At 48.6% G+C, this 26,842-nt stretch overlaps 1 protein-coding gene across 9 annotated transcripts in view; it reads left to right on the top strand.

Moving 5' to 3' along the window:
• Window positions 1-26,842, top strand: part of Exn (Ephexin) — a 61,131-nt gene that overhangs the window by 17,405 nt on the left and 16,884 nt on the right. For 5 of the 9 annotated variants that reach the window (XM_077695355.1, XM_077695356.1, XM_077695354.1 and 2 more), the window contains 9 exons: window positions 904-964; window positions 5,167-5,230; window positions 7,060-7,140; window positions 8,510-8,581; window positions 9,306-9,471; window positions 13,881-14,006; window positions 20,526-20,565; window positions 23,613-23,832; window positions 24,625-25,239. In XM_077695355.1, the coding sequence (XP_077551481.1) occupies window positions 904-964; window positions 5,167-5,230; window positions 7,060-7,140; window positions 8,510-8,581; window positions 9,306-9,471; window positions 13,881-14,006; window positions 20,526-20,565; window positions 23,613-23,832; window positions 24,625-25,239 (1,445 nt within the window). The remainder of the gene's footprint in view (window positions 1-903; window positions 965-5,166; window positions 5,231-7,059; window positions 7,141-8,509; window positions 8,582-9,305; window positions 9,472-13,880; window positions 14,007-20,525; window positions 20,566-23,612; window positions 23,833-24,624; window positions 25,240-26,842) is intronic. The other 4 variants (XM_077695358.1, XM_077695362.1, XM_077695359.1 and 1 more) reach the window with 4 other exon arrangements.

Here is a 26,842-nt window from a genome sequence, read left to right on the forward strand (position 1 = left end):
CAGCTTCGCGTGCGTGGCGGGAGTTTTGAACTGCTAATACAGTTGCCGCGTCACGTACTGTCTCAAATCCGCGTTGTGCTCTGTTGTAAAATTAGCTCAAAATTTGATTTCTCCACGAAATTTGTTCGTTATATCCCGTAACGGGGAAATTTTACCTCGTTAAAACGAGGTTTTAAATACATTGGTTTCTATGGGGACTTTCAAGGGGAATTGCGATTTGCTCGTTATATCCATTATTTCGTTATAGCCCGTCTCGTTATAACGAGGTTTAACTGTACCGTGTATAAATAAATTGGTGGGAATAGTTTAAATTTGGCCCTGAGCTGCCTGAAAGGTGGCGTGACATAGTGTGTAAACGTGGTTCGTATGCACACAGCTTCCTTTTGCTTTCAATGCGGGGATTAAGAAACCGCATAAAGGAAGGGGAAAGGGTGCACTTTATTGACGTTTCAGCTGAGGACGGGTTTTCAAAGACCTCTTTCCGTCTCGTGTACAGTTAAAAGTATATTGCTGTGTTCTGGGGCCCTGTCAGGAAAGTTGTTTCATTTCAAGATGTTTCAATAAGTGATGCCCTTTCATTTCAAGTGGAGAGCACATACTGTGCAGAAATTGGTTGCCTGTCCCTTTGACAATAACCATAAGGGGCACCAATTGAGTGCTTGCCGCAGGTTTTGGGGATTTTTGTTTCAGAGGGGCATCGGTTGTGGCATGGGAACACAGTGTACGTCACTGTATCGTGTTGCACATAGGTTAATGGGCTGGCGGCGTTGTGCTTCTTGGTTCATCCTCATTGGCCACTTCCTTGTCCCTGCTGTACTTGGCCACATGGTGAATCCCCGTTCACTCTGTGGCGCGGGGGCCCTGACAGGTGATCCCGCTGTGTGTGTGTGTGTGTGTGTGCAGAGCCCTCCTTGTACGGGGGATCGCTGAGCAGCACGGAGAGCGAGGCCAGCCCTGGCAAGAGGTGGGTGGCGTTCTCTCCCCTTCCTAACCGCAGCGGAGGTCGTTGTGCACTGGGGAGGCTGTTACAAGAGTCGTATCCTGGCTGGGGCGGGGCCACAGGGCAGAGTGGTCCCACAGGGGAAGCTATTTCTTTTCTTTTTTTTTTCATTTGCATATATACTTTGCACATAGCTATTTATTTATTTGCCCTCACAGTTAGAAGGAATGAGTTATACGATGAACAGATGAAACAGCAAACGGGAGTGCAGTGAACACATTTCTGCGTGCTATGTAGGAGGGCCAGATATCTGTTCCGCCGAGGGCAGCGCTTCAAACCGGCCTTACACTGCCAGCTGTTCGCCTTCCAGTTTCGTTTCCATGCGAGGGTATATTCGGGTGTCTAATGTTGCTGCTTAGTTGAACTGTCTATTTGGACAGAGTCTCCGATAAGTTTTTGTACTGTTTCATTTCAAAAATGTTAGGTGGCGCTGCAATGGAGGAGGCTCATTGTGCTGATCTTTTTTATCGCGCTACAGCTACTCGGCCAAAGTTTGCAGGGCACGATTCTAGCGCATCGCACTTCATTCATGCAAGCAAGGCTACAATTGCGAGTCAGAAGATGATAATAAAGCTCAACTTTGTTTTCAGAGATAACTGACCGTGAACAAGCATCAACCACTGAGTTCCGTTTTCAACTTCATGCATGTTCTTCTGCATGGTGTGCTTGTCCCAAATAGTGTGCTGGCTGTAAATGCAAAGTCAATCATTGACAAGATGTTTTCACTTTATGTGGGGGCAAATTGGTGCCTCTGGTAATGTCGAACCGCCAGATTTATTCCAGGGAACCACCCAGATTTATTCCAGGGAACCACCCGAAATTGCATATTTTGAATTTGAGGTCGGGCTTCACTGCATGACATGAGCACCGTGCGTGCTAACGTTTTTTTTTATATGTGACAAACTGTTCCTCGCAAGTCGACATTTTTTCTAGGGCGTGTTTTTGAAATGTTTCCCTACAAAATGTATACTCTAATTTTTTTCTACTACGGGTGGTTTGATATACACAACTCCTTTTTTATCATTTTTTTCGACAACTTGACAAAAATTTTGATTTTGATATTTTTTTTCGTGACTATGATAATGAAAACATTTAAAAAACTGGGGTTACTGTAACAGCCATTAAATAATCTGCATTTTGTGTTCCTGTAATTAGTGCCTAACCAATTTTTTTTTAGCAGAAAAAAATGTTTTCTTGGACCCCTAAAAATCGGTCAATTTTCCCGCGGTAACAAAAGTTCTGCCAATAACTGCTACATAAGGGGAGGGGGATTTTTGTGGGCATTTTTTTGCTATTATGTCAGTGCAAGTCATAGTTTGAACTGCAGCGCATGCGTTTTGAATGAAACAGTACTAAATTTTGAATAAAGGAATAGTACTAATTGGAACAAAACGAGCTCATTATAACAAAGGCCTGGTGCTTCGATTAAACATTTGCTAATAAGAATGACACAGTGGCCCCTCAACTTGGCAGACACCCTGTGTATGCTGGTCTGTATTTTTGCACCTTTAGCAGTGCATCTTTAAAAGAAGCTGTTGCGAATGCCAGACCAAAGTGGTGATGCATAGCTTTGGTGTGTCGAGATTCAACCATGTGCTGTCGCAGATCTGAATAAGATATGGCTGTTTGTATATTCTAAACTTCCAATTATCGATTCAAATAAGGCAATAATTGATTCAGCTTCAAATCAGATAGCACTATTAAAAATGCTTCAAAAGTTTATTCGAGGTACTCGGATTTAACCAGAAAAATTTTGAATAAATTTTCGAACTATTTCAAAGTTTGAAAACATGCACCAGCGCTCTCCTTCCCCACTGCCGGCAACAGGCTTTCCCGCACTGCTTTAGTGATGCGAGTGTAAACAGCTTGGAGGAGATGAGAGGCAGCCCCTCTCTTTTCTTTTTGCATCCTGGCAACGAGAATATGCCTGAACTGCCCCACTTAATGCTCTCTAAATAAGCAAGTCCAGCTGTGTACTGTCATAGTGCGCGGTCTGCTGGTCAAATGATAAGCAGATTGATTTTTTCTTTATCCCGTACTACTCCTTACTGTTTTTTGTATGAGACATCAGAAAATTGATCAATATGTCCAGCCTCACTCTGCCAGACAATGAGATAGTTTTCTTGACAAGCAAAGGTCGACACTACAGCATCATCTCCGAAGCTGGTTTGCCTACCCTGATTTTGTTCTCAACTATGTTTATATACTTTTATATGAGGCATGACATGCCTTTCTCAGAAACCACACTTCTTGAGGGCGCAAGAAATGCGCACGCAATGCAAGTGCTTTTAAAAAGCCAAATTGAATGAGTTGTTACAGTCAAACCCGAATATAATGAACTCGGATAAACCGAATTATGCTTTATAGCGGACACTCAAAGTTCCTTCGCCATTATACGTGTAAAGTGTATTTGTTATAACGAACTGAACACTGGATATATCGAACTTAGAGCGCACGATTGGTCACAAAATGCCCGCTAACACGCTTTCGCGCCGGCTGCACCTTGCCTCCGCAACACTGAGCTGCCCACTGTGCTTCTGGAAAATGCCGCAGCGGGCAGCAATCTGTGCCTTTTGCCAGCCTCGCTATGTCGAAAACGTGTAAACAGTTCCGGACCTATCACGCTTTAGGAAAGAGAGGAAAAAGTGGCCGAAACTGCCGTGCTGGTTTAACCACAATCGGGCAATCCTCGCCCGATGTTGCGAGAAGCCCTTTCTGTGCTGTGGCGATACTGCGCCGAAATACGGGGAAGTGGACTGGAGTTCGTTGCAGTGATGTCACGTGTCGAGAATGCGATTTTCATGGATGGTGTTAAACGCAGTGTTCAGGTGTGCATTTCCTGCAGCACATTTCTTTTGATGTAGATTATGTTCACATTGTTTTTAACGAGTTTGATACGGAAGTTCGTTATAAGTGGGTTTGATTATATATCTACTTCAAATAGAGAACGAATCATGTTGAATCACGTTTGTTATAATCAAGCTTCAGCGTAGTTGTGGGAGAGGGAGCCGTCAGTTGTCACGGATAGACGAGTGACAATTAACCAAAGGACGTTTATTAGGGGCGAACTTGTGCCCAAAGCAAGACAAAAGGAACCAGCGTGGTGTTCACGTTGCGAAGCACTGGCCAACTGCGCCCGTGTGATCCTCCTCCTTCTTTTTTTTTTTTCCGAGACATCTCGGCGCGTGCTCTAGTGCATGTGTCAATATCTACTTCAAATAGAGAACAAAACATGTTGAATCACACTTTTTTATAACCGGGTTTCACTGTAGTTGTGGGAGAGGGAGCCGTGCGCAAGTGTGCAGGACAGGTTTTACTGCCACACCATAAAGGCATGCACGGAGGGTTTACTGAACAGATTAAGTGTTCGTGCCTTGCATTGCCGCGTACGGCAAGAGTTTATTTCTTTGTTTAGATGTGATATGAAGGTCCATGAAACCGCTGTATACATTTCTTGTTCACAAGGGAATTGTGGTGACCATGTGGCTTGTCAAAAAATCCCCAGCCATCCCCACTAAGGCGAAACCTGGGGAGGGGCGAAGCATGCAGTGTATAAGTATTTGTTTGCGCCTTGGCATTTTTGCCAATGGAGATGAAACCATTGGGGGGTACAGGTATACAGCTTTGCTGTAAACATCTCGTGTCTTTGAAACACGAAGCTCTCTATCGTGAGGCGTAAACGAGTTTCCCGGTGTTTTAGTACCGTGACTGCATGAGATACGATTATGTCAACGACGACAGGAGACGTCAGACGAAGCCCCTAATATATATATACAGTGGTTACGCCCCAATTACGCTAATACACTTGCAGTTGAAGTCACCGTAAGAGGTGAAAGCTATCCCAATGTTAAATCTAATGTCAATAAAGCTAAGTGCAGCAAGGCGGCTTCTTTCTGCTTGTGCTACGCTGCATGAAAGGTTTGCAAAACCTTTAACACGAGCCCTTGACCACCTGGGATTCTTAAACGTGCACCAAATTCTCGAACACACAGCCGTTTTTTCTTTTTGCCTCCATCTGAGAAGTATTGAACCGGCGCCCTTGGGCTTGGCAGCAAAGTGATGCCTCAGCCACTGAGCCCCTGCAACGGGTCCCTCTCAGTGTTCTCACTTGCTGTGGCCCCATCCTGTTTGAGTGTGTGTGTGTGTGTGTGGTGTCCCCTGCGCAGTTGCAGTGACCAGTGGAGCCTGGCGGCGAGCGACAAGCCCTACGAGGACATCACCTGGGAAATGGTGAGGGTGGGTGCGGGGGGACTGTCGGCATGGCTCAGTTCTGCCATGCAGACGACACCAGGAGGGCAGTACTAGCTGGCTGCATCGGGTGAAAGCGGTCACTGAAACTGGGGGAAGCCCAAGAAGCCAATCGCCAGGCTCTTCCTTCTTCAGTATAGCAACACAGTGGTGGGTTCGCACTGGTCTGCATTTTGTCTTTGCCACATGTCATTTCTTCGTAGTGCGTGGTGGCCCTAGAAAGGGTGAAAGGGCCAAGCACACAGGGCGTTACCGCGGAGGCTCAGGGGCTACAAAGTTTTGTTTCTGAGCCCAAGGGTGCAGGCTTCAATCCCGGCTGCGGTGGCTGCTTTCCTCGTGGAAGCAGAAAGTGAAGAACACCTGTGTGTTGAGATTTTGGCACGTGTTAAAGATCCCCAGGTGGTCCAGATTAATTTGGAGCCTTCCACTACAGTGCGCCTCATAGCCCAAGTGTAGCGTCAGCATGTTAAACACCAAGAATGTGAATATCGTGTTAGCAGTTCAAATGAGCATCTGTAAAAAAAAATTTGTGAGCACTTCGCTTCTTCATTTATGCAAAAATGTAAATGTAACCAAGAACAGCGGCGGCCTCCATCCCCCTACAAAAACAATTTTCCGCTATGGGAGAGCCTGTGGCCACGTTGGATGCAATCACCCCGGAGCTGCAATGGCACCTGCGTAGCTGTGGCGAAAAAAATTTGTAAATTAACAGAACTAATTTAGAACACAGAAGCTAAGCGTTATTCTTCTGAAAATGTTTTGCCATTTTCATTTAGTACACCATCATCAACTACATCTTCAGTGAGTTCAGCTGGCATGGCTGAGAATTCACTTGCTGAAGATGGTGGGCTTAACGCGCCCATTGAGCAACAGTCGGTCGATGTTGGGTGGCTAGAGGTGGAGAAATGTGAGGGAAAGGTCAGGTGCCACAAAAGATCGGGGATACTATTTCAAATGCGACTCACATCTGGGAGCAGTTCTTCTCAAGTTTTTTTGGGAAGAGGAACTCTTTTCGCTTAGTCCCAGCTCACTTGTGCTTGCAGTCACAGGGAGGGTGCAATGCAATCCAACATTGAGGACATTCTTGTAATGCGCGCGTTGTGTACAGTCTGCAAATGAATGACCCGCTAACTAGTGCATATTAGAAGCGTGAGCACAAGGGATTGCTCAGCGTGCATTTTGAGACAGGCATAACTGTTGTGTTTTTGTGACAGTGCAGAGCTTTTGCCAGAAGTGTCAGAGCCAGTGTGCTTTGAAACTGGAAAGCCTTGCTTGAAACTGCCAGAGGACTGGTCTCGGCCGTGGTCGTGTCAGAGGGGAAGAGGTTTTAGTTTTGTGTTGAGAGGGCATTTTCGGTGTTCCAATACGCAGTAGGTAGTTGGGTTCTGTTGGGTGATTGTGGTTGCTGTCAGCTGTCTGACGGGAGATGCAGCTCAGGCTTCCCTGTAGTGCAGTCTCTAAATGCACCACGTGCAGTGCAGCCAAGGTGCAACTTCCTCCCCCTGGGTGGCCTGGCAGAGCTTGCTGAAGATCCATTCTTCTCCCGCAGTGTTATCCAAGAGCCGTGTGGTAGCTTGCTTTTTCCTCTTGAAATCTGAGGTTCGGCAATGTCTTGCCTGATCTTGTGGAGGGTTCCTAGTTAAAAATGTGGGACTGCCGACCAGAGGTTTGTTAAAAAAGGTTTCCCACTGGAAGCCTTGTTCACTTATGAAAGAGTTAATCGGCAATCCCACGTGAACCTGTGAACCTGTCCTCTTGGCATTGCACCTGAACGACGTGTCCCCCTCCCCCCTGGTCCACTGTTGTCGTAGGTGGACGACAGCAGCTCGTCGTCGACCACGTACGAGCACTTGTACGAGCCCATCTATGATGTGCTCGACCACCCACTGCAGGTACGGCCTGCCTTGCTGCATTGTGGCTACTTGGTGTTGCATATTCAGGTGAAAAAGCACTGCAGAGAGGACAGGACTGTGACGGGAGACAGGGTCACAAATCACTGTTACTGGGAAGACGTGCAAAAATATACTACGCCGCTTCTTGCACATACGCAAAGGCAGCCAGCTTCTTCAACTTGTTTCAGAATTCGTACTCATTCCCATTGTACCTTAGCATGGGAATAAGTACCAATTCTTAACACTTTCCTGGCCACAAGAGAAGCAGTGATTTTGGGAAGTCTAGCAAATTATTTTTTTCTTGTCGCAAAAATAATGTAACATGTAAACGCATGGTATCGGAATGTAGAAGGGTAAATGTCCTTTGTGATGGCAGTTATTTTGAACAAGGATATTTAAGTGGGGAAAAAACAAGCTGTACAGAAAAATTCTGTGACAAACAAAAAATAAGCAAGAAGTGTCGATGTGTCTTCACACAGAAAAAACACTCAGAAAACTTAAAATATGCATATTGTACACACACCAGCAGTGCAAAACTCCTGCAAAGATGAGATGCCTAACTGTAAAACTTCTTGACCTACGAAAAAAAAAAAAAAAAAAGCGCTAGTGGGTTTTGTGCCACTGGAAAGCTGTTCATCGAACTTGTGAAACTAACTTGGCTGCATATGTGTTGCAAGAAACAATGGTTTTCTGCTCCACTCTTTTTTGTTCGTAGCACGTACAGCTTACAGTTATGATACTTCTGTATTTTCTGGGGCTTGTGTAGAACGGGGGTTTTACGCACTTTCGTTTTCAATGCTAAAATCCGATGAATAATAGTTGTCCTCGGAGTCAGCACTGCTGATATCATCTGAAAACTCGCGCGTAGGCTCATCCAAATTGCTAGAAATGGAGCGTTTTCATGGCCCGGTCGCGAGTGATGTTGATGCCATTGCTGCATCTTCAGACCGCCTGTCACATGACTCCGGTGGCGTTTTAAAAAAAAAAGGTGTTGCGCGAAAAAACAAAAGTAAAGGGGATATAAGTGTCCTTTTGACTCAGTGTATGGAGCCAGCTTTCAGAGTGCACTCAGAAAGGGCCGAATTCGAAGAGGAAAACGTCAAAATTTGCACTTAAAAGCAGCAATGAACAACTACAACATATCGATTTGGATAGGCATGTGCAAAAAAGTGTTGAGCAGGTCGATGCACTGATGAAGCTGGCTGCCATGTCTTCCCAATAACATTCAGTTGTTGCACCCGCCCTGTCTCCCGTCACAGTCCCGTCCTTTGTGCACGGCTTCTCCACCTTAACAATTGGTTTGGGTCAGCCCTCCCTAGGGTTGGCCACTGTGTTGGGGGTGTGCTCTTGAAGAGGGTTCCCTCTGCAGGACGGGGTGACCCAGGCGGACGGGGACATCCGGCTTGAAATCTCCACCACCACCTCTGCCTGCCTTCCCAAGGTGAGCCGTCCAGGGGAACCTGCAGGTGGCATGCGGGAACTGAGGACGTCAGCTGGTAGCTCTTTGGGGGTTGCCAACAGTGGGACGCTAATGGTTGGAAGAAGTGCCCGCAGTTATACCATCACAGTGTCGTCACCTGAAGCAGGGTCATTGAAGCGACATGCACTGTTTGATTACAGAGCTGATGCCGTCTATCCCAGTAATGGCAGCATGAGAGTTGATGCGCTGGCTGGCTCCCAGAAGAGAAGGGAGAAGTCTCTTGTCCCAGTGGTTTTTTTTGTTTCCAGCTGCATTGCTGTTGGACTCTCGGTATTCGCAGTGGAGCTAAGCAATGGCAACTGTTGTTCACTCCTGGTGAGCGTTACCAACACACTACAGTACGGAAGCCTTTACAGCGCACACAAGTTTGAAGGCTACTGTTAGCAAAAAAAGGTGCGCGTTAGAATCGTAAAGATATTGTAGACAGGTGCAAGTTGTGCTAACCTGTTGTAACAAGCGGCACATCATTATTCCACTCACCCCAGTCCCACCCCTCACTGGTGTGAAGAGTCTAACGGGGATTGGGACTTAATAAAGGTAGTTGTTCAGGTGAATGGTGTTGACCAGAGTCCTCCGCAAGTTCCCTAGTATATTGATGCTTGTAGCACCAAGGCATCGCTTCTGGCCAGCCTTGGCGGCACCCAAGTTGACGGGTGTGCCCCTGACGCTTGGGCGACCTGGGCAGCTGTCGCAGGAGGCGCCCTCGGAGAAGGCCTCCAGCGGCGGCGGCGGCCGGAAGACGTCCAGCAGCAGCAGCAGCGGGGGCGGCGGCCGGCGGAGGCCCCTGGCCACTTTCTACGTGAAGCTGTCGGTCGACGGAGCCACGGCCACGGCAGCAGCGACCGCCACAGGTGGGCGGACATGCTCGGCGGCTGTGGGCGGTGGGCGGCAGTTTTCGCGAAGCCCGTGAGCGTGTGCACGTGCGTGTCGTCGCTTGTTCACTGTGCTGTTCAGGCATGCTGCTGTGAAAGTGCGAGTGGTGGTTGCCCCGCAAATAGTACTGTCGGTGCTGTCCTCAGTTGTTCGCAAGTGTTGGTCTGTTTCCTTGTGCATTGTCTTGTCCTTGCAGCACTGTGCAGCAGCGTGTCGGCCAACTGCTGCGCGTCAGGGCACTTTGGAAAGCAGCGCACTTTCAGGCAGCAGCAAATTACTACTGATTATGGGGGATTGCATTGGTCCCAAAAAAGCTGCCAATGACAAAGGGGGAGCTTGTTGTTAGCAAATGACGGTCAATAAAACGATGTAGTAATGGCACTCCTGCACACACTGACTGGTGCAGATAAGACCATTGCAAACCACAGATTGGACATGACTCTTAAAACTATCTTTTTTTTTTATTTTTAAGTAAACTCTGTGAAACTTGCCAGTGTTGCTGCTTTTCTTTCCCACTGACATCCGATATGCCATTATTTTTTGAGTCAGTAAATTAGTTCCCAAGATAATGAGATAACTAGTCATTTTTGGAGGAACAATAGACAAAACAGTGCTAGTCGCAGAACCAAGGCGCCGCTTCTGGCCAGCCTTGGCGGCACCCAAGTTGGCGGGTGTGCCCCTGACGCTTAGGCGACCTGGGCAGCCTATATGTTCTAATACAGTGTAGACCGCTTATAACGTATGTCGCGGGAGCCGCAAAAATCCGCACTATAAGCGGTACCGCACTATAACCAAAACACGCGCGAATTCAACCACATCGCCACTTATCTCTCAAGTCAACCTATATTTATCATCACTCAAACGCACAGCACTTAAAAACGAAGGCACGGTCTATATTTCGTATTATTTTTAACATCAGCCGCTGCTGCAGGGCAAAAGCAGTCTCACAAACGGCGAGCGCGGCTTTAACGTCCGTTGTGTTTGTTTTGAAAGACCATGGCTGCGTTTTTAGCGTCTATGAACAGAGGCCGCAAGACGTGATAAGAACGCCAGCGGGATTTTTTTTTTTTTACCCCACCTTGTGTTCACGTGATGGCGAAGGCGGCTGCTATCAGTGCAACGTACTGGTGGTGGAAATCTTCGGCTTCGCGCGGCTCAAATGTTCGGAAAGGGAAAGAGCGGTGGCTTATCTGCAACAACGTTCTAAAGCGTGAACCGTGTGGTAGATTTGGTATCGCGAAAACGTGCAGTGCACGCCAGCGCGGATACAACTGGCGTGGTGTGGGCGGCGCGGTAAGAGGTGGCAACATGGCGTTGGCACTGGCCGTGAAGCGGTGCAGGCAGTTCCAGTAAGTTCCAGCGACCGCTTCTAACCGCTAGCTGAAATGCCGCACGGGGCGCAAGCGAAGATGCTCATGCAAGAAAAGAGCTAATAATGTGGGCGAAAAGTGGGATATAAACTGCCATCCACGCTGCTTGTGAAAGCACCCATCAAAAAATACTGCGGTGGTAAGCCTAAACATCTCTGGCGCGGCTAGCCGGCTCGGAGCGCTTCGAATCTCCCGCCATTAGGTACGCGTCTCCCCATTGGTGCAAGTCGTCAGGCTCCTCCCACTGCCACGCGAAGAAGCCACCGCGAGTGCGGAATCGTCGATACGAGCACGAAAAAAACAAAAACTCACGCGCGACGCCGATGTGCACGATTCGTGCGCGAAAACGGGCCATGCGGTTCACGATTAATAAAATCAACTTGCGGCGCGCGGATGGGGAGTCTGTCACTATCTTCCGAGGTGCATCAAGCAAGGTCAGTTGTGGTTATCAGGTACGCACGAACTAAAGTGTGCCTATTTTTTTTTCTTTGGGTGTCTACATTGAGGAGGGCAAGGGGTGCACGCTGCGTCAGATGGCCGATTTCATCCTTTCTTTTTTCTTTTGCTACCCTAAAACGATGCCTCAGCTGCGCCGGTCGATCAGCAGACCCGCCAAAAAACCGCACTATAAACGGTATTGTGCTTCGGCCAACTGCATCTTAAGCGGTATGCTTATGCATTGAGTTCTATGGGAGGCAGACCGGTGGTCAAAAAAACCCCCGTTATATCCGGTCCCGCACTATAAGCGGTTACGTTATAAATGGTATACACTATGAATCCTGGGGAATGCAATAGGAGAATCAGTTTTTTGGTGCCGGCCACTTGGAACTAGTTTTGCAGTTCATTAATCTTTAGTGTTTGAAATGAGCATTCGAAATGGTTCCTTGCCACTGGTGCCACCAAAGTTTAATTTGCAGTAAAATTAGTTCCCATTGATGCATCAAACAACCGATTCTCTTTTTGCATTTTCCAGGGTTTATAGCATTAGAAGATAAAAAGATTACATTTTTATGACTAACACTGTTTTGTCTATTGTTCCTCCAAAAATGGCTAATTATCTCTAAGTCAAAAAAGTATGACGTTTCAGTGCTCATACAAGTTCCTTGTTTACAAAATGGCTTTCACCTTTTTTTGTGTTGGTCAGAGACTAGTTTACCGGTTCTTCAAATGATGCCTGACCAGACAAAGTTTTGTCTAACTCTTGGCGTCTAGGAAATCTTGGTACTTCGCATATGATGGTTCTCGTTATGTTGAAATTCGGCAAATTGACGTGTAACACAGACCTCTCACAGCGTCTGCCAAACTGTGCCAGCTCTCTTTGGCCACAGCAACAGGCTTTCCCGCAAAGCACCTGCACTGACACAGTGCTGGCACTGTTGGCATCACCACCCTGTATGTACAGTAATCCCTTGTTATAACGAAGTCAGCGGGACGGCGAAAAATTTCGTTATAAACAGTATTTTGTTATAAGCGACCACTCAAGAAAAGCAAGAGAAGTCGAGCTTTAACAGCGCCACAACTGCAAGGAATCAAAACACAATGTATTCAGTGAAGCAAAACCTTTTCGGGTGCAAAAACGGCAGTGAGCTTTCACTGGAAGAGCTTTGGAGAAGCAACAATGTCAAAACTGGCAGCAAGGCGGCAAGGAGTTGACACGAAGGCAAGCGACAGTAGTGACTCGCGTCCGAACGCCTCGCCGACGAGAGTGAATGAGAAGGGGAAGGCAGTGGTCAGTTTTATGGTGGGGGGTGCGGGCGTCACGGAACGCTACGAGAGTTTCGCGCTGGAAAGCGCCGCAAATGCCGTGGCTCGAGTCTGAGGTTGCGTTTGTTGAGCTCAAAAAACCAGTACCCGCTCATTGTGAGTACGCTGCGCAATCATGAAAACTGACCAGTTTTGCTCTGGAGGCTTTTCGTGATCACTGGGCACTTTTGTCCCCGACATGTGCAGCCGTGAAGTTTGCAAAACAAGAATTTTTCGGCGCCCCGTTCTCAATGACACTGCTAATCCCATGTTTGGAGTGTGGATGGTCACGCACCACCGCATCCATGCCATTGACCAATATCTAGGAGCCAAAATTCAATGACCCTACCACGCATTTGGATTGTTTGTCTAAAGTCGGAGGGTGCCAATCGAGCATGATCGGCTCGAGAACATCGCCGGAGAAACACCAGGTTGCTTCGACCCGCCATATTAACACCTGACTCGTTGCTGGGTTGCCGCCGCTCGATGACGCCTCCGCTCGCCACTTCGCTCTAAGCGGGTCAGGCTCTTTGTGCGCTTTGGGACCAGAAGAAATTTATTTATTTATTTATTTATTTATTTGGAATACCCTCAAGGCAATTGCATTCAAGAGGCTAGTGGGTAAATGCATAACCAGAAATAAGAGAAATGCAGTACAACGAACACAATATGAGTACATATCACCTCTAAAACAAACGTAAAATAAGTAAATAAGGTTGTAATCATTCTTTTTACAACGTGAGAAATGTGGCTAAGGTATACATGTTGTAAGGAGTAATGCAGGAGGCCAGTTGCATTGCAATTTCGTGTCAGTTTTGGAGTTCCTGGCAAAACTCATAAAAAGGAAAACAAAACAGCAAAACAAGTGGGATTGGCACGAACCGATGTATCGCTACAGACAATAGACAAATCTAGGTGATGACGTTGCACACAGTGGAACGAAACAAGTGCGGGTTGCTAATCGTAGTGACATCAGAAGGAAGACGATTCCAGTCCCTAGAGGTACGTGGAATGAAAGAATGAAAAAAGGCTTTGGTATTGCAAGTAGGAATGCCAACTATGTGAGCATGATCTAAACGAGAAGATACGTATGAGAAGGGAGTAAGTAGTGCGTTGTGAAGGATGATAGTAAAGCAATATTTCGAGTAAAGCGATTTCGTTATAACGAGGGATTACTGTATACGAAATCCCGTGCACTGTGTCGCAGACCCCCTTTCGTACTTGCCCTTGTGCTGCAAGCGTGCGCAATGCCCCGCATTTCCCGACCACCACAGGGCCCCGCCAGCAGCAGCGGCGGCGGCGCCTCCACCGGGTGTCGGCGGTGCCCCCGAGGCGGCCTCAGTCACCCCCGCCCCTGCCACCCACGGTGTCCTCCTCCTCCTCTTTGCGCTCCGTCAATGGTGTGTGTGCGTCTCTGTGCACCTTTTGTAACAGGGAAGGGGGGGGGGGTTGTAGCCAAATAGAAATGGGAACTACTTACTAAAGTCTACTCAAGTACGGTAGTGCAAAAAATAAACAGACGCACAAGGACAAGATGACAAGGAACGCACTGACCTTCCAACTATCTTTTAGTTGTGTACCAACAAGCCCAAATTGCTGTGGTAGCAGAACAGTACTGACAGTCAACCGCTTTAGCTATCCATGTGGTACTACTTATGTAGGTGGCACTTGCAAAACTATCAACTGTCAGCATAAGGCTATTGGTGTACCATCAGCTGAACTGAAGCTACGCATTGTAAATTCTACAGTTCACAAAGGCCACGAAGAGCCTACAGCAAAATTTTTGTCTTGCGTAAAGACACCTTTAAAAACAGCAGCATGTCATAAGGGTTTACTGCATAGTACTGAACTTCCTTACTAATTTATGTTCTTTTGCAAGAACAAAAAAAATGTCTAACATTGATTGCAGTACAGTAGTAGTTTTGTTTGTGGCTTTGCATTTATCCGTTTGCTGTTGTTGCTTTTGTGTGTTATGTCTGCACACAGCTCACTCCGTCCACATAATTGCCTGGGTTGCCTCGTTGCGTGTCCTCCATGTGTCCAGTGTTTGTTTCATTTTGCCCTATACGGCACGCAACTTTTTGTTGACCCCAGAAAGTCCGTGTGTGTTGAGTAATTTGGAGGGGTGTGCGAACATTCTGAACGTTCAAATTCCACAGTGAATAATGCAACACTCAGTTTGGCATCGAAACAAGTAGCACTATAAGAAATTTTTTTTTTTTCGCATGAATTTTCGTTGCAGTATTCCGTAGTTCAAAAGAACGCACCTTGCTAGCGGTGACGGGCCTTTTCACACTGCTCCAGTGACTTGCAGTGAAAGGGTGAGAGGAAAGTGCTTTGTGAAGGCCGCCTCTTATCTTCTTTTGCTTCTCTTTCGGCATCCTGATATCTGTGTTCACCCTCGGGCAGGGTTGCCAGGTCTGGCGATTTGTCTCCAAACTGCGACTAGAAATTTCAGAGTGGTTATCTATCTTTCTGGCTCCCTTGAGCATTGGTGAGTTGTTCAATTTCCTGGCCCTTCCGACGCCCCACTTTCAACAAAAAGTGCCTTATATGACCTTTCAGTGCACCGCAGCCGTCGAGACGAACTGAACAAACGGAACAGAACAAACTTTCAGGCAAGCGACAGCGATCTGGCAAAGTCTAGATGAATCAGTCACTCAAACACACCACCGTACAGTGCTACTCACCGGACCAAATCGTTATTTGCCTTGCTGTTTTCAATATGAAAGCTTGAGATTTCATGCAGAGTGGTGGGAAGTGTGTATGACGATGTATAATAGGCACGGGAATGTAAAGAGGCAGCGAAAGTGGTAAAACGTGGTGTGCAGCGAACGCCCGTTTTGAGTCCTTCTTATTCTTTGAATACTTTACTTAAATTTGCATATTTTAGGTTTAGACAGTAGGCAACCAGTGTCGCTTTCTCACACCACAGCAAAACGAATAAAATTTGTTATTCGGTTTACTGCTTCTCGTAATTTCAGCATTTTTTCCTCGAAGGTAATCAGGGGTGAGACAGCTGCGCATATTGCGCCTTTTTGATACAATTCCATTTTCCTGCGCCAAGCTGCTCCAAAAGCATCAAAATTGCGAAAATTGCGCCAAACTGCTCCAGAAGAGCCTGAAAGGCACGGATTTTGAGGCTCATGTCAGTAACGGCGGGGACGAAAGCCTCGCGCATCCCGGTGACCGCTTTTATTGGCGGTCAATTGCAAACACAGAAATGGCAAAAATAGAAAGACTGAAGAAATGAAGCAAACGATAGCTTCTAAAACACGATTGGCTTTCTGTCCGGGTTCGCTGAAACGGCATTCCCGATTAGGCATCGCTGTGGGTACAAGCATGGCCGCCGCCTGATCTGCCTGCTACTGGCTACTTCACGCGCTCACTGCGTATCGCCGATATTTTCCCTGGTTTATTTTACGCTATCAGCTGGGTTCCAGTCTATTCATTCTATCAATTGTGGCTTTGAACAGTGACGGTAACGCGGGGATATGGTTTGAGATTGGTGCGAGATTACGAGAAGTTGCGCGGCTCGTAAAAAAAGTTTTGAAATGTGGGGCGTACGACTTCGGCGTGGTTTGTCCTTGAGTGCGAAACGCGGTGCGTGCGTCTATAATCGGGTTCGTTAATTGAACTTTTTGGCTCGTTGTGGTGTTATAAAATGCTAAGGTGTTGCTATGCTTCGAAGCGCGATCGCAAGCCTCGGCCCGGGAGGGAACGGTCGGCACGAAAGCTGCGGGCTGCGCTGCGGCGCCGTGACATGTCCAGGCAGCGCCCAATAGCTGCAGAACTGCATGGTTGCCATAGCACGCGACTAATAACACTTGATGCATGCGAAGTGAAATTTAATGCCCAAATCTAGGTGGCTAAACAGTAACACTACTCAAATGATCACCGGGTGGACGTGCGCCCCACGGACTGCAACGGGTAGGCTGGTTGGGCTATGCGACCGTTAGCTCGAAGTTGCTCAACTGTTGCCGTGACTACACTCGTTCGTACAACGCAGCCTGGGATTACAAAAATAATAGTTTTATCACTGAAACGGTAAAAAAACACGCCACAATTGCAGAGCCCTTAAATTTGATAATGTTAACGGCAGTTTTGTTGTCAGTGTTGCGTACAGCCACAATACAATCTCACCAGTTAGGAAAAAGGTAGTGCAGTTAGAACTTTGTGATAATCTTTAAAAATTATTTCGCGTAAGGCTGTTTCAGTGTTCTGTGTATTCAAAACTGATTGGAATGTGTACTTGACCCTTCAAATTGCTGAAATTGTGATTTTTTAAGCTCACAAGACGATGTATTAAATGTCTCTGCCTGCTCCAAATCAAGATTCTTCTGCTCCAAAATCGAAATTTTGCTGCTCCAAAAACTGCTCCCAAATCTCTTTGGGCTGTCTCACCCCTGGGTAATCAAAAAGTGCTTACTAGTGCCTTGCCTTGCAAGTGCCTTGCCGAAAATGGCAGATTTTGTGGCTTCTTTACAAACATTCACTTTAATTAAAGGGGCCATGCAGACAAACCACAAGTTTGTTTTATACGGAATATTTTATGTTTTATAGTGCCCCCAGGGCCTCTCTGGCAGCAAACGATGCCGTATTCACTGAGAAGTTAATCAGTTTAGGTTAAAATTTTGATTCTCCCGCCAAATCGTGTGTTTTCGTGGCGTCTGCCATGAAGTCACAAGGGCGGGTATTGAAACAAACTTCCAGTGTGTCGTTAGGCTATGCAACCTTGCTTACCGTCAGTCCCCGTCGCGGATGGTTTTCCACCGTTGCTTTGTTTCTGACCGTATTTGCACCTGGCTTGATTTTGTTACGGTAGAAAGTAGTCGTTTTGTGAAACATGGGGTATGCTCGAAAAATAGGGTCTTGTGTGTTGTGAAAAATAGGCCCGTGTGTTACCATAGTCAAAAGCGGTGGACTGCTGTGCACTTAAACTAAATATAGTGCGCCCAGCACCAACAGCATGTGCATCGGTACTTCCGTGTTTACTGTTTACAGTAAAATCTCGATGATACGAATCTCACGAGACCGCGAAAAATATTAGTATCATCCGAAATTCGTATGAACCAATACAGACCAAAAAATGTAGCGCTGAAAAAAGTTTTCGTGTATTTCTTTTCTTACTTTCGCCTGAAGAAATTCGTGATTTTCTTCTGCATTTTTTTACCCCCATGTCGCAAAGCAGTCCTTTCTGGAGCGCATAACACTTCGCGCTCGTCACCTCACTTGCGGTGCCCAAGCTCACTACATGTCGCAAGTCAAGCGTGAACCGCATGGTGCGTTTTTGCACGCGATTCGCGAACCTCGGCTTTGCGCGCACTGTATTTTCACGCCTGTATCGACGATTTCGCACTCGCGGTAGCTCCTACCTCAACCAGAAAATGACGCACTACGCGCGCGGCAGGATGGAGGAACCTGACGACTTGCGAAGCGCTCGAGACAGCCGGCTTAGCTCCGCCGGAGAGGGTTAGGCTTAGCATCCCGGCAGGTATTTCATGGGCGCTTTCACTAGCGCCGTGGATGATGTTTTATAGTACCGTTTTCGCATGAATAATCAGCTCCTTTACCGCACAAGCAACTTAGCGTCTGCCTTGAGCGGCATTTTAAAGAGCGCTTAGGAGCGGTCACTCGAGCGGCCTCGCCACTTTGCGGCTGCAGCCGGCCACGCCGCGAGAAGCGTGCGAGGTTTCGCGGCGGTGTCAGCAAGCAGAAAACAACAGCCCGGCCGTTTCTAGAGAAAGAGCGACAAAGAGGGGACAGAGAGCCGTCACTTGCTCGTTTGGCAGTCGGGCCCCTCGCCGGCTCGTTCGTATCATCCGCCAGGCCGCGCAGGTCCGTTCGGAACAGCCGAAATTTTTCCCATTGCTAACAATGCAATTTCGCCGGGACTTTTCAGAAATTCGTATCATCCCGAAATTCGTATCACCCAGAATCGTATCATCGAGATTCCACTGTACATGTATTTTCGTAACTTTCACTGTTTACCTATCCCACCATTCTTACTGCTGTAAGGTGGATGTGCATTACATTTAAGCGCAAATAGCTCGTTTGGCAAGCTTATAAGCCCTGCCTAATTTGTGCTTGCTTTTGCAGGCCTCAGCCAATTGCAGAGCTGGACGTATGACATATCATAGGTTCTGTTGCGGGAAATGAGCTAGTGGGTTGTGTGGACGTTGCCTTTTTTTCTTAATTATGTAGCTTATTTGAGCGAAATGAGCACTAAAAGTGGTATGATTCTAACGAGGCAATCTTTCGAATGAACCAAACTTGTTTTTGTCTGCATGGCCCCTTGAAGTTGGCAGGTGATTCGGCTACTTTCAGCAATTTCCCGGCGAATTTTCAATCTGGGTACCGGGCAACCCTGTCCTCAGGCTGCCCTAGTGAACAGCCTCTGGATAAGGAGGCCCAGCTGCGTGCAAGCCCCAGTTTTCTGAAATTGGCTTTTTTTTTTTAAATCTGTAATTTCCCCGTTTCTTTTTTGTATACTGAACATAGAAGAACGATGAACTTGTTTAGCGTTGTGCTCCTATACACCAAAAAAAAAGCTTTCTTGACAAGGTGTTGGCACTTGGCCCCTCCCGAAGCTAAATCTGTCTATCTGCACATTCCCTGCACGTTTGGGCAAACTCTTTTTATAGGCTTCTATCAACATGCCCCTTTGCAAACCCACATTTTAGATTCTCGTGCATGCATGCGTGTGGGGAGATTTGCAGTGCAAATGCATTTTAAAAATAAAATTTGTGCATTCTTAGTAGTGGGAAAGTGTAAAGTGCAAGTGCAAAGTGGGAATGATGCCAGCACACAATGAAGTCGTGCAGAGGATGGTTGATGAATCAGGCTGACAGTTTGCACTGCCCCGTACTCCGAGTTTCCATCCTAGAACTGTATGAGAAACTGCCGTTTGCATTTTTGCCACATGTTAACCTCAGCTAGTTAGAGTGAAGGTGAAAAGGACAACAAAAGGGGCTAGTCGATGCTGCTTCATCTGGTATTGTGCTGAATATGATGACGAAAAAATTCGATGACGAGAAAACTAAACGAGATAAAGATGGTCAGAATGTATACCCTCATTTACACTAATATTGAAACACTTGTGGTTTCCATATGAGGTGAAAATGGACTCCGCATAAAATATAGTATCATAAATAAAGCTGCAAGCAGCAGGATAGCTTCTGTGTGCTATGTGCCATAGAAAAATTTTACGAACCATTTTAAACATGTCTTTCATTTTTCTACAGGCTATAGTTACCTAAGTAAGCAGGCTTGTAAAGCTGTGAATTTGAGTTTTCTCGTTGCGAATTGCTAAATATTCCCTTTGATTTGAAAATGTTCGCTCCGATTCGCGTCATTCGAACAAAATCGTTATTCACTTTGTGTTAGCCTCTAATCCAGAAATAACTGTTCGCACACCCTTACTAACTTGGCTGCCCCCCGACTCTGCTGTTACAGCCATAAAGTTTCATACTAATATGGAGAGGGAAGTTTGCTGCTGGTGTCTATGCAAGACTTGGCTGCAACGAGAATCTGCTTGGGTACTACACATAGGTGTTCCATGTTTTCTGGGCATGGGGCATTAACAAGCTCAAAAGTTATGTGTGGCTACAAAGAAATAGCAATCTTAAAAGACTACGGGAAGTTTTCTTTTATTATTTATTTCAAAAGGATAACTGTTGGAAGATTTATTCATCGGTGATTTTTTAACATCTGTTGCCCTTGTTGGCATCGGCATCCAAAGCGCAAAGAAGCCACGTTGCAAGCCAGGCCAAGTAGGAATGGAGCCACAGGGAACACCCTGGTGGTACGGCAGTTTTCCCCCTAGGGTGAAACCCTGTAATGGTAGCCTAGAGGAGTGTGCGTGCTGTGGCGCTGCGTGTGTGTGGTTACTGACCGGGGGTTGCCCTGGTGCCCTGCAGGCTCCCCGACCTCGGAGGCCCCCTGCCCCACTGACCCCAGGTGTGTGTGCACTGCTCTCGCTGGCATCCTGGCACTTGTGAGTGCCTCCTAACAGCCCTGAGGGGAACCCAGCCATGCGGTCTTTTTTGGGAGAGAGGCCTACTACTGTCATTCACTTGTAAACACCCGCAGCGCACACCATCGTGCTTATTAACCCTTTTCAGTGCACGCAATAATCAGTTCGCATGGTTCAGTGATACAGGCAATGGCAAAGACTCTAAAGGCAGCGACACCCACTTGTCAGCTTTCACCAAAGCAGCCACACACGTTACTATTCTCCTCAGCCTCAGCCCCCAGCATGATGTGACCTGGTGGTGAGAGTGGGATTGAATGGGCAGGACTGGTAGCAGCTGTGTTGGCAAGGCTTGCTCTGATGCTTGTGACAACGTTGCTTCCACGTAGCAACCTAACTGTGTGGTCGGCAACTGTTTGCAGCCCTTGAAAACCATGTAGTGATTGCCAGGGAGGTGACGTACGGCTCTCGATGTCTCATTGCTGTGGCAGCTATGGTGCATGCAGTCAAGTGGTGCTCCCAGATCGTTTTTGCCTACCTTGGTTTAGCTTTTCGGTAGTTTCTATTTCCGGAGAGTATAATTTCGTGTGGGATGTTAGCTCGACGCACGGCCCGTATGCTTCTAGGCTGGGCCGCACTGTTTTCTCGCAGTGAGAAAGAATTTTGAGCAAGGGTGGTTCTTGTTTCTTTTCAAGAACATAGAGCAGTTCAGACTTGCGTATGGTTGCAGCATCCCACGCTACTTTGGCGATTGGTGATAGCTGCTGCAAGGATTCAGCAAGGATTCATCCTTCATGAAGTCTGTAACAAAGATGCACTCAAACTCACATGGTGGATACTCTGTGGCGGCGTGAAGCAAGGCTGAACCATCCTTGTCTGCAACTGGCATGTCCTTTCATTCTTGGGTTGTCGCCTATTTGCCCGCTTCTGCTGGCATGTCCTCATCTTCTGCGTTTTGCTATGGCAATGCCTGGAATGCAACGATGGCCTGTTCCTTAGTGGAGACCTCAGAGACATTACCAGACAAGTGGGTATCGACAATCTTCTCTTGTCCTAGTAGCGGTAAGAAACACTTCCTTTGTGTTGCAGGTCGTGGTAGATTGGGCGTGGTCTTGGCAGCTGTACTCCAACGAACCTCCTGGCCTTGCACTAACCTGAGTCGAGGTTGCGTACGTTTTGATGTGCGCAGAGTGGCAGAATGCGGTCTCGCTTCATTTTTTCTGCGTGACAGACGTGAGCGTCAACGTATCCGACTGCTCCACCAGCAGACGGTTGGTTGACAGTGGGAAGAGCCCCTCACGCCGACCGTGTCAGAAAAGTCCATCTAGCCACGTGTAGTTGCCCTGAGATGCCTCAAAACCCTCGCTGTTGACGTGGCTCACTGGGAAAAATGGAAACCTGCAGCTTCACTCGTACAACTTGCGAGGTTGATGTGCATGAGCCAATGTGGGGGTGGTTGTCTGGATGGGCTATAGAGACACGACGCTTGACAGTTGAGTGCAGTTGGGCTAGCCTGAAGTGCTGCTGGTGGTAACTCTCGTACCGAGCGCTTTTATGACATTCAAGGCGTAGTACAGCCAGTTGAAGGAATGGCGAATGTTTCCTGTGAACTCCAAGGTGTTGAGGTAATCCCATTTGACTTTGCCGCGTTCAAGTAGCTCGATGATTTTCTTGTCTAATTCCTAAAGGGCAGCGTCTTTGCTTGCAAGCCTGCAATGGCTTCTTGCAAGTTGTGCGGAGATGGCGAGGAGGCTTGCTGAAGCTCTGTCGCTGCCTTGACCAGCGCCAGCTTGTGAACAAAATAATGAACAGAATAAAGAACATTACTGATGAGACGCTATGTTTTGTATTAGCCAAAACCTGAAGTGAACACGCCGAGCAGACAAAGACAAAAGACTAACAATGGGGAACTGCAGTTGCACAACAGTGAACACGGAAAGAGTTCAAGTAAAGGGGCAAGGCACAATCAGTGATTTGCAGTTGCACCGTTCTGGCGCACTGCAAGTTTGAGGAGCACAGTGGCATGCGGCAATGTGCGACCAGGTCGCGAGTCAGGGTCTGCAATGGTATAGTGTGTCGCGAGCTCCCACCCACGACGTAAATGTAGCTCTCTTGGACACGGAGAGGTGACTTGCTTGCAGAGAGGAGGGCGTAAGGTTTTTCATTGTGAAGCACCTCTGAGATGCCACACGGGTCCGAGTGCCCAACCGTGTGCGTCCCGGTCACCCTCGACACACCTCTCGACACACCTCGACACACCACGGGATCGCCAATTTCCGTCGGTGCTAGTGGCTGCTGATTGGCAGGGCCTTGCATGAGCTTGTCCTCATCTCTCAAGCTCTTGGCGCAGAAGCCCGGGGTGAACGACCCCACAGAGTGGGACTTGTTTCTTTCTTTTTTTTTTTTTTCTTTTTTTGCCCCCTTGTTTGCATCGTTGTCTTTCTTCACTTAGTCTTGTGGGGTCTTCTCATCATAGTGGACTCATAATGGTTCCGCACAAGATGTGTTGCTGTAACATAGCTTATCCATGGTGGACGTTACTGTCGGTCATTGGTAGCAGTCAGGGACAGCCGTGGCGACCTCCAGTAGAGGTCAGGGCTGGGCAGTTGAAATGACGGGATTCTGAACACCTCAAGCCAGAGGGGGCATTCATGGTTTTCTTTATGGTATGCATCTGTCTTCCCGGGTTTAACAGCACCAAACGTAGGAGAAGAGTGACACAAGGGAGAGTAGAGCTATGGCTGCTCACAACGGGGATGATCAATCTTATCGCACGGGTGATCTCTACACTATGATAGTGATGACTGTGGCACATGCCCAGCGGGAGATTTAACATGAAGGCACAACACTACAAGACGGCTTCATCTTCGAAAGCCTTGTCAAGATTGTAGCTTTGCGCAGGTCTCGGGCAGTAACTGTAGAAAAGGTGGACCCACCAACTGCTGCTAGGAGGGCCACGTCTGGCACGCAACCCTGTGGCTCTGCCGACAGCCTCCTAGAGTGGAAGAGCCCCCCCTTGTCCCTTGCCTCGCAGTAGGAGCAGTGGTGGTGGGGGTGAGCGGCTGGTGGCAGAAGAGCCCCTGTACCAGTTCTACCAGCGGGCCGTGGTGCAGCGCCTCTGGGGGTCCTCCATGGAGGAGCAGGAGGCAGAAGAGGCGGAGGGGGAGGAGGAGGAGAGGGAGGAGGAGAAGAAGCCCCGGCGGCAGCAGTCCCCGCAGCACTCTCCCCGCTCCCTCTGGCGCGACCTGCCTCAGGTGGGAGGACCCCTCTTTTGCCCTTTGTGCATGGCGGCGGGACAGTAGCCGAGGTTAAGAATGATGGGCGATCTGGTTCCATTATGTACAAGTTGGCCTTGAGAGAGCCTGTGTAAGTTATGGGGCCACTACATCTTTATCGTCACTGTCATCTGTCTTGGGTCATGGGGCTGTGGGGCATTGTCCACCCATAAGTGCTGTGACAATATATTTGTGTGTGTGTGGGGGGGGGGGGGGGAAGAGCAGATATAGCAGAGCCTGAAAGTGGGCAAAGAGTATTGTCTGTCTTGTCACAGTGGGTTTGCTCTGCCGTTTGTTTTACTGCACATCAACGTTTCGAGCATTATCTTTGGGACCATATTTTACGAGGCGTAGCTGTCCGTGCACATCAGACAAAGATGGTAGTGCCAGTAGTGGGTTGGGGCAGGTTGTTGTGCGTTCTCTTCAGCGAATCTTGTTGGGCCGCCGCTGCCATTGTCTGTTGCTAACTATGCAACATTGAGAGCGTGTTGTTGCTTTCCAGAGTGACATGTTGTTTTTCCTTGAAATGGATTGCACTAATCGTGTGCATCAATTGCAAGTTCGAACACTGGCTTTCTTCTGATCCAAGACTTGCAGCAAGCTTGCACAAATTGTTGGGAGGCTTTTTTCTTTTTTTAATTAAAGTGAACCAACTGTTTACCTGAGTCTATCCCACGTAGAAGTGGAAAACGAACGAAGCCAGTGTCTTCTGCCATATTTTTCTCTGGTCCGTTGTTTGTGAGCATTCTTGGTCCCCGTCCCCGCGTGCAGGTGCGCCTGAGCGGGGTGCTGGAGCGGCTGACGGACAAGGAGCAGCGGCAGCAGGAGGCGCTGTTCGAGGTGCTCACCTCGGAGGCCTCGTACCAGCGCAGCCTGCGCCTGCTCACCGACCACTTCGCCCCGGGGCTGCAGCCCCTGCTGGAGGCCCGCGAGTGGGACGCGCTCTTCGGGGGCCTGGGCGCCCTGCGGGGGGCCAGCGCGGACCTCCTCAGGGCGCTCCAGGGGGCCTGGCAGGGGGGGCAGGAGGGGGAGGAGGAGGAGGAGGAGGAAGGGGAGGGAGCGTCCCAGCCCCCCCTGCTGTGTGAGCGGCGGGTGTGCGACGCCCTGTGCGGGCATGCGCGGAAGCACGGCCCCGCGTACGTGCGCTACTGCTCCCACCAGGGCCACCAGGAGCGGCTGCTGCGCGAGCTGGCCAGCGCACGGCCGGACGTCAGCGGCCGCATCCGGGAGCTGGAGGCCCACGCGGCCTGCCAGGGGCTGCAGTTGCACTCGTTCCTGCTGCTGCCCATGCAGCGCATCACCCGGCTGCCCCTGCTGGCCGACGCCCTGCTGCGGCACGCCCCCGACAGCGCCCCCGCCCGCAATGCCCTCGGGGCACTCAACCAGGTGCGCCTGCCTCTCCTCCTCCTCCTTTTCCTCCCCTGGTGTCTCGTAGAGGGCGCAGACACCTGGCGGACGCGGCACCCACGAGTCACCAATACGTTGGCCGATACCATGTTTGCAGACCCCGTTGTCACGCTGCACCAGTGGAGACACGAACGCATCAGCCAGTGAAAAATTGGCGTAGTATGACAGGCTCGCCAAACTGAGATGCCAATTAAGGGTGTGCGAATAATCAAACATTTGAATACTTATCAAATAGCGCCTCCACGAATAACTCTAATCGTAAATCGAATAGCTACTACAGTTAAACCTCGTTATAACGAGACGGGCTATAACGAAATAATGGATATAACGAGCAAATCGTAATTCCCCTTGAAAGTCCCCATAGAAGCCAATGTATTTAAAACCTCGTTTTAACGAGGTAAAATTTGCCCTTTACGGGATACAACGAACAAATTTCGTCGAGAAGTCAAATTTTGAGCTAATTTTACAACAGTGCGCAACGCGGATTTGAGACAGTGCGCGACGCGGCAACTGTATTAGCAGTTCAAAACTCCCGCCACGCGCGCGAAGGCTGCGCCCGCGAAGCCATTCCCACCCTCCTCTCGCTGCGCACGGCATGCAGACAATGGGGCCCTTCGATTTACAGTCTCGCACTCACCGCGGGCTCCCCGAGAAGCAGTCCGACGTTCGTTTTTCCCATGTATCCCTATGGCTTCGGGGAATCCTCGGACTACCCGCGGACTATCCGCGGTGAGTACGAGCCCCAATGCACACGGCGCGCGCGGTTGCGTCGCCTTCCTGTCCCCCCTCCTCCCCTGTTCGTATCGCCGACGTCGCTTTATCGTCGTACTGCCCGCGTGATTACAACGCGAGTGCGACAGGCGGGAAGCGAAAGACTATCACGCTTGAACAGAAGAAGGCTATGATAAAAGCCGTCGCATCGGGCGCGATGGAAGGTAAGGTGCACTCCGTGGTAAGGTGGCAAGAGACTTTGACGTGTGGACGAGTACGCTGTCCACCATCAGGAGCAACCGAGAGTCCATCGTCAGCGCTGTTGCACGTGGCGTGAAAGGAAGCGCTAAGGACGGCGTCGGAGGCACTAGATGCGGTGGACGTGCTGCGCCGATACTTCGGCGCGCACGAGGGCGTGAACATAGCGGCCGCAGCTGAGCGAGCTATCGCTCGCATCAGGAAGGTGCATCAACGTCCAATTACGGACTTCTTCGTAGCCAAGTCTGTTTGAAATACGAGTTTTGAACTGCAATAAAGTAGGTTCGTGACTTTTCCTTTTTACCTCCGGAATGTGTTTATTTTACTGACTACCGCCGTGCGGCAAGATGCTATTTCGCCCGCTTTTTGTTTTAGGATGGTTTTAGGTAACTACAATGCATAATATTTGCAGTAAATGTCGGCTACGGCTATAACAAAATATTGGCTATAACGAGCAAATCGCGGTGCCCCTTCAATTTCGTTATAACGAGGTTTAACTGTATTCGATTTTTCGAATAGTCGAGTGGAGTTTCCAAACGTTCCCTGGCTTTGCGAAAGTGAGAGACGTCGGTGCACGCTAAAGCACTGCTGCTACACTGTCTGCTCGGCAAGT

The sequence above is a fragment of the Haemaphysalis longicornis genome, unplaced genomic scaffold (assembly GCF_048455015.1).
Source record: "Haemaphysalis longicornis isolate Haplotype H1 unplaced genomic scaffold, Haemaphysalis longicornis Haplotype H1 scaffold_14, whole genome shotgun sequence".
NCBI lineage: Eukaryota > Metazoa > Arthropoda > Arachnida > Ixodida > Ixodidae > Haemaphysalis > Haemaphysalis longicornis.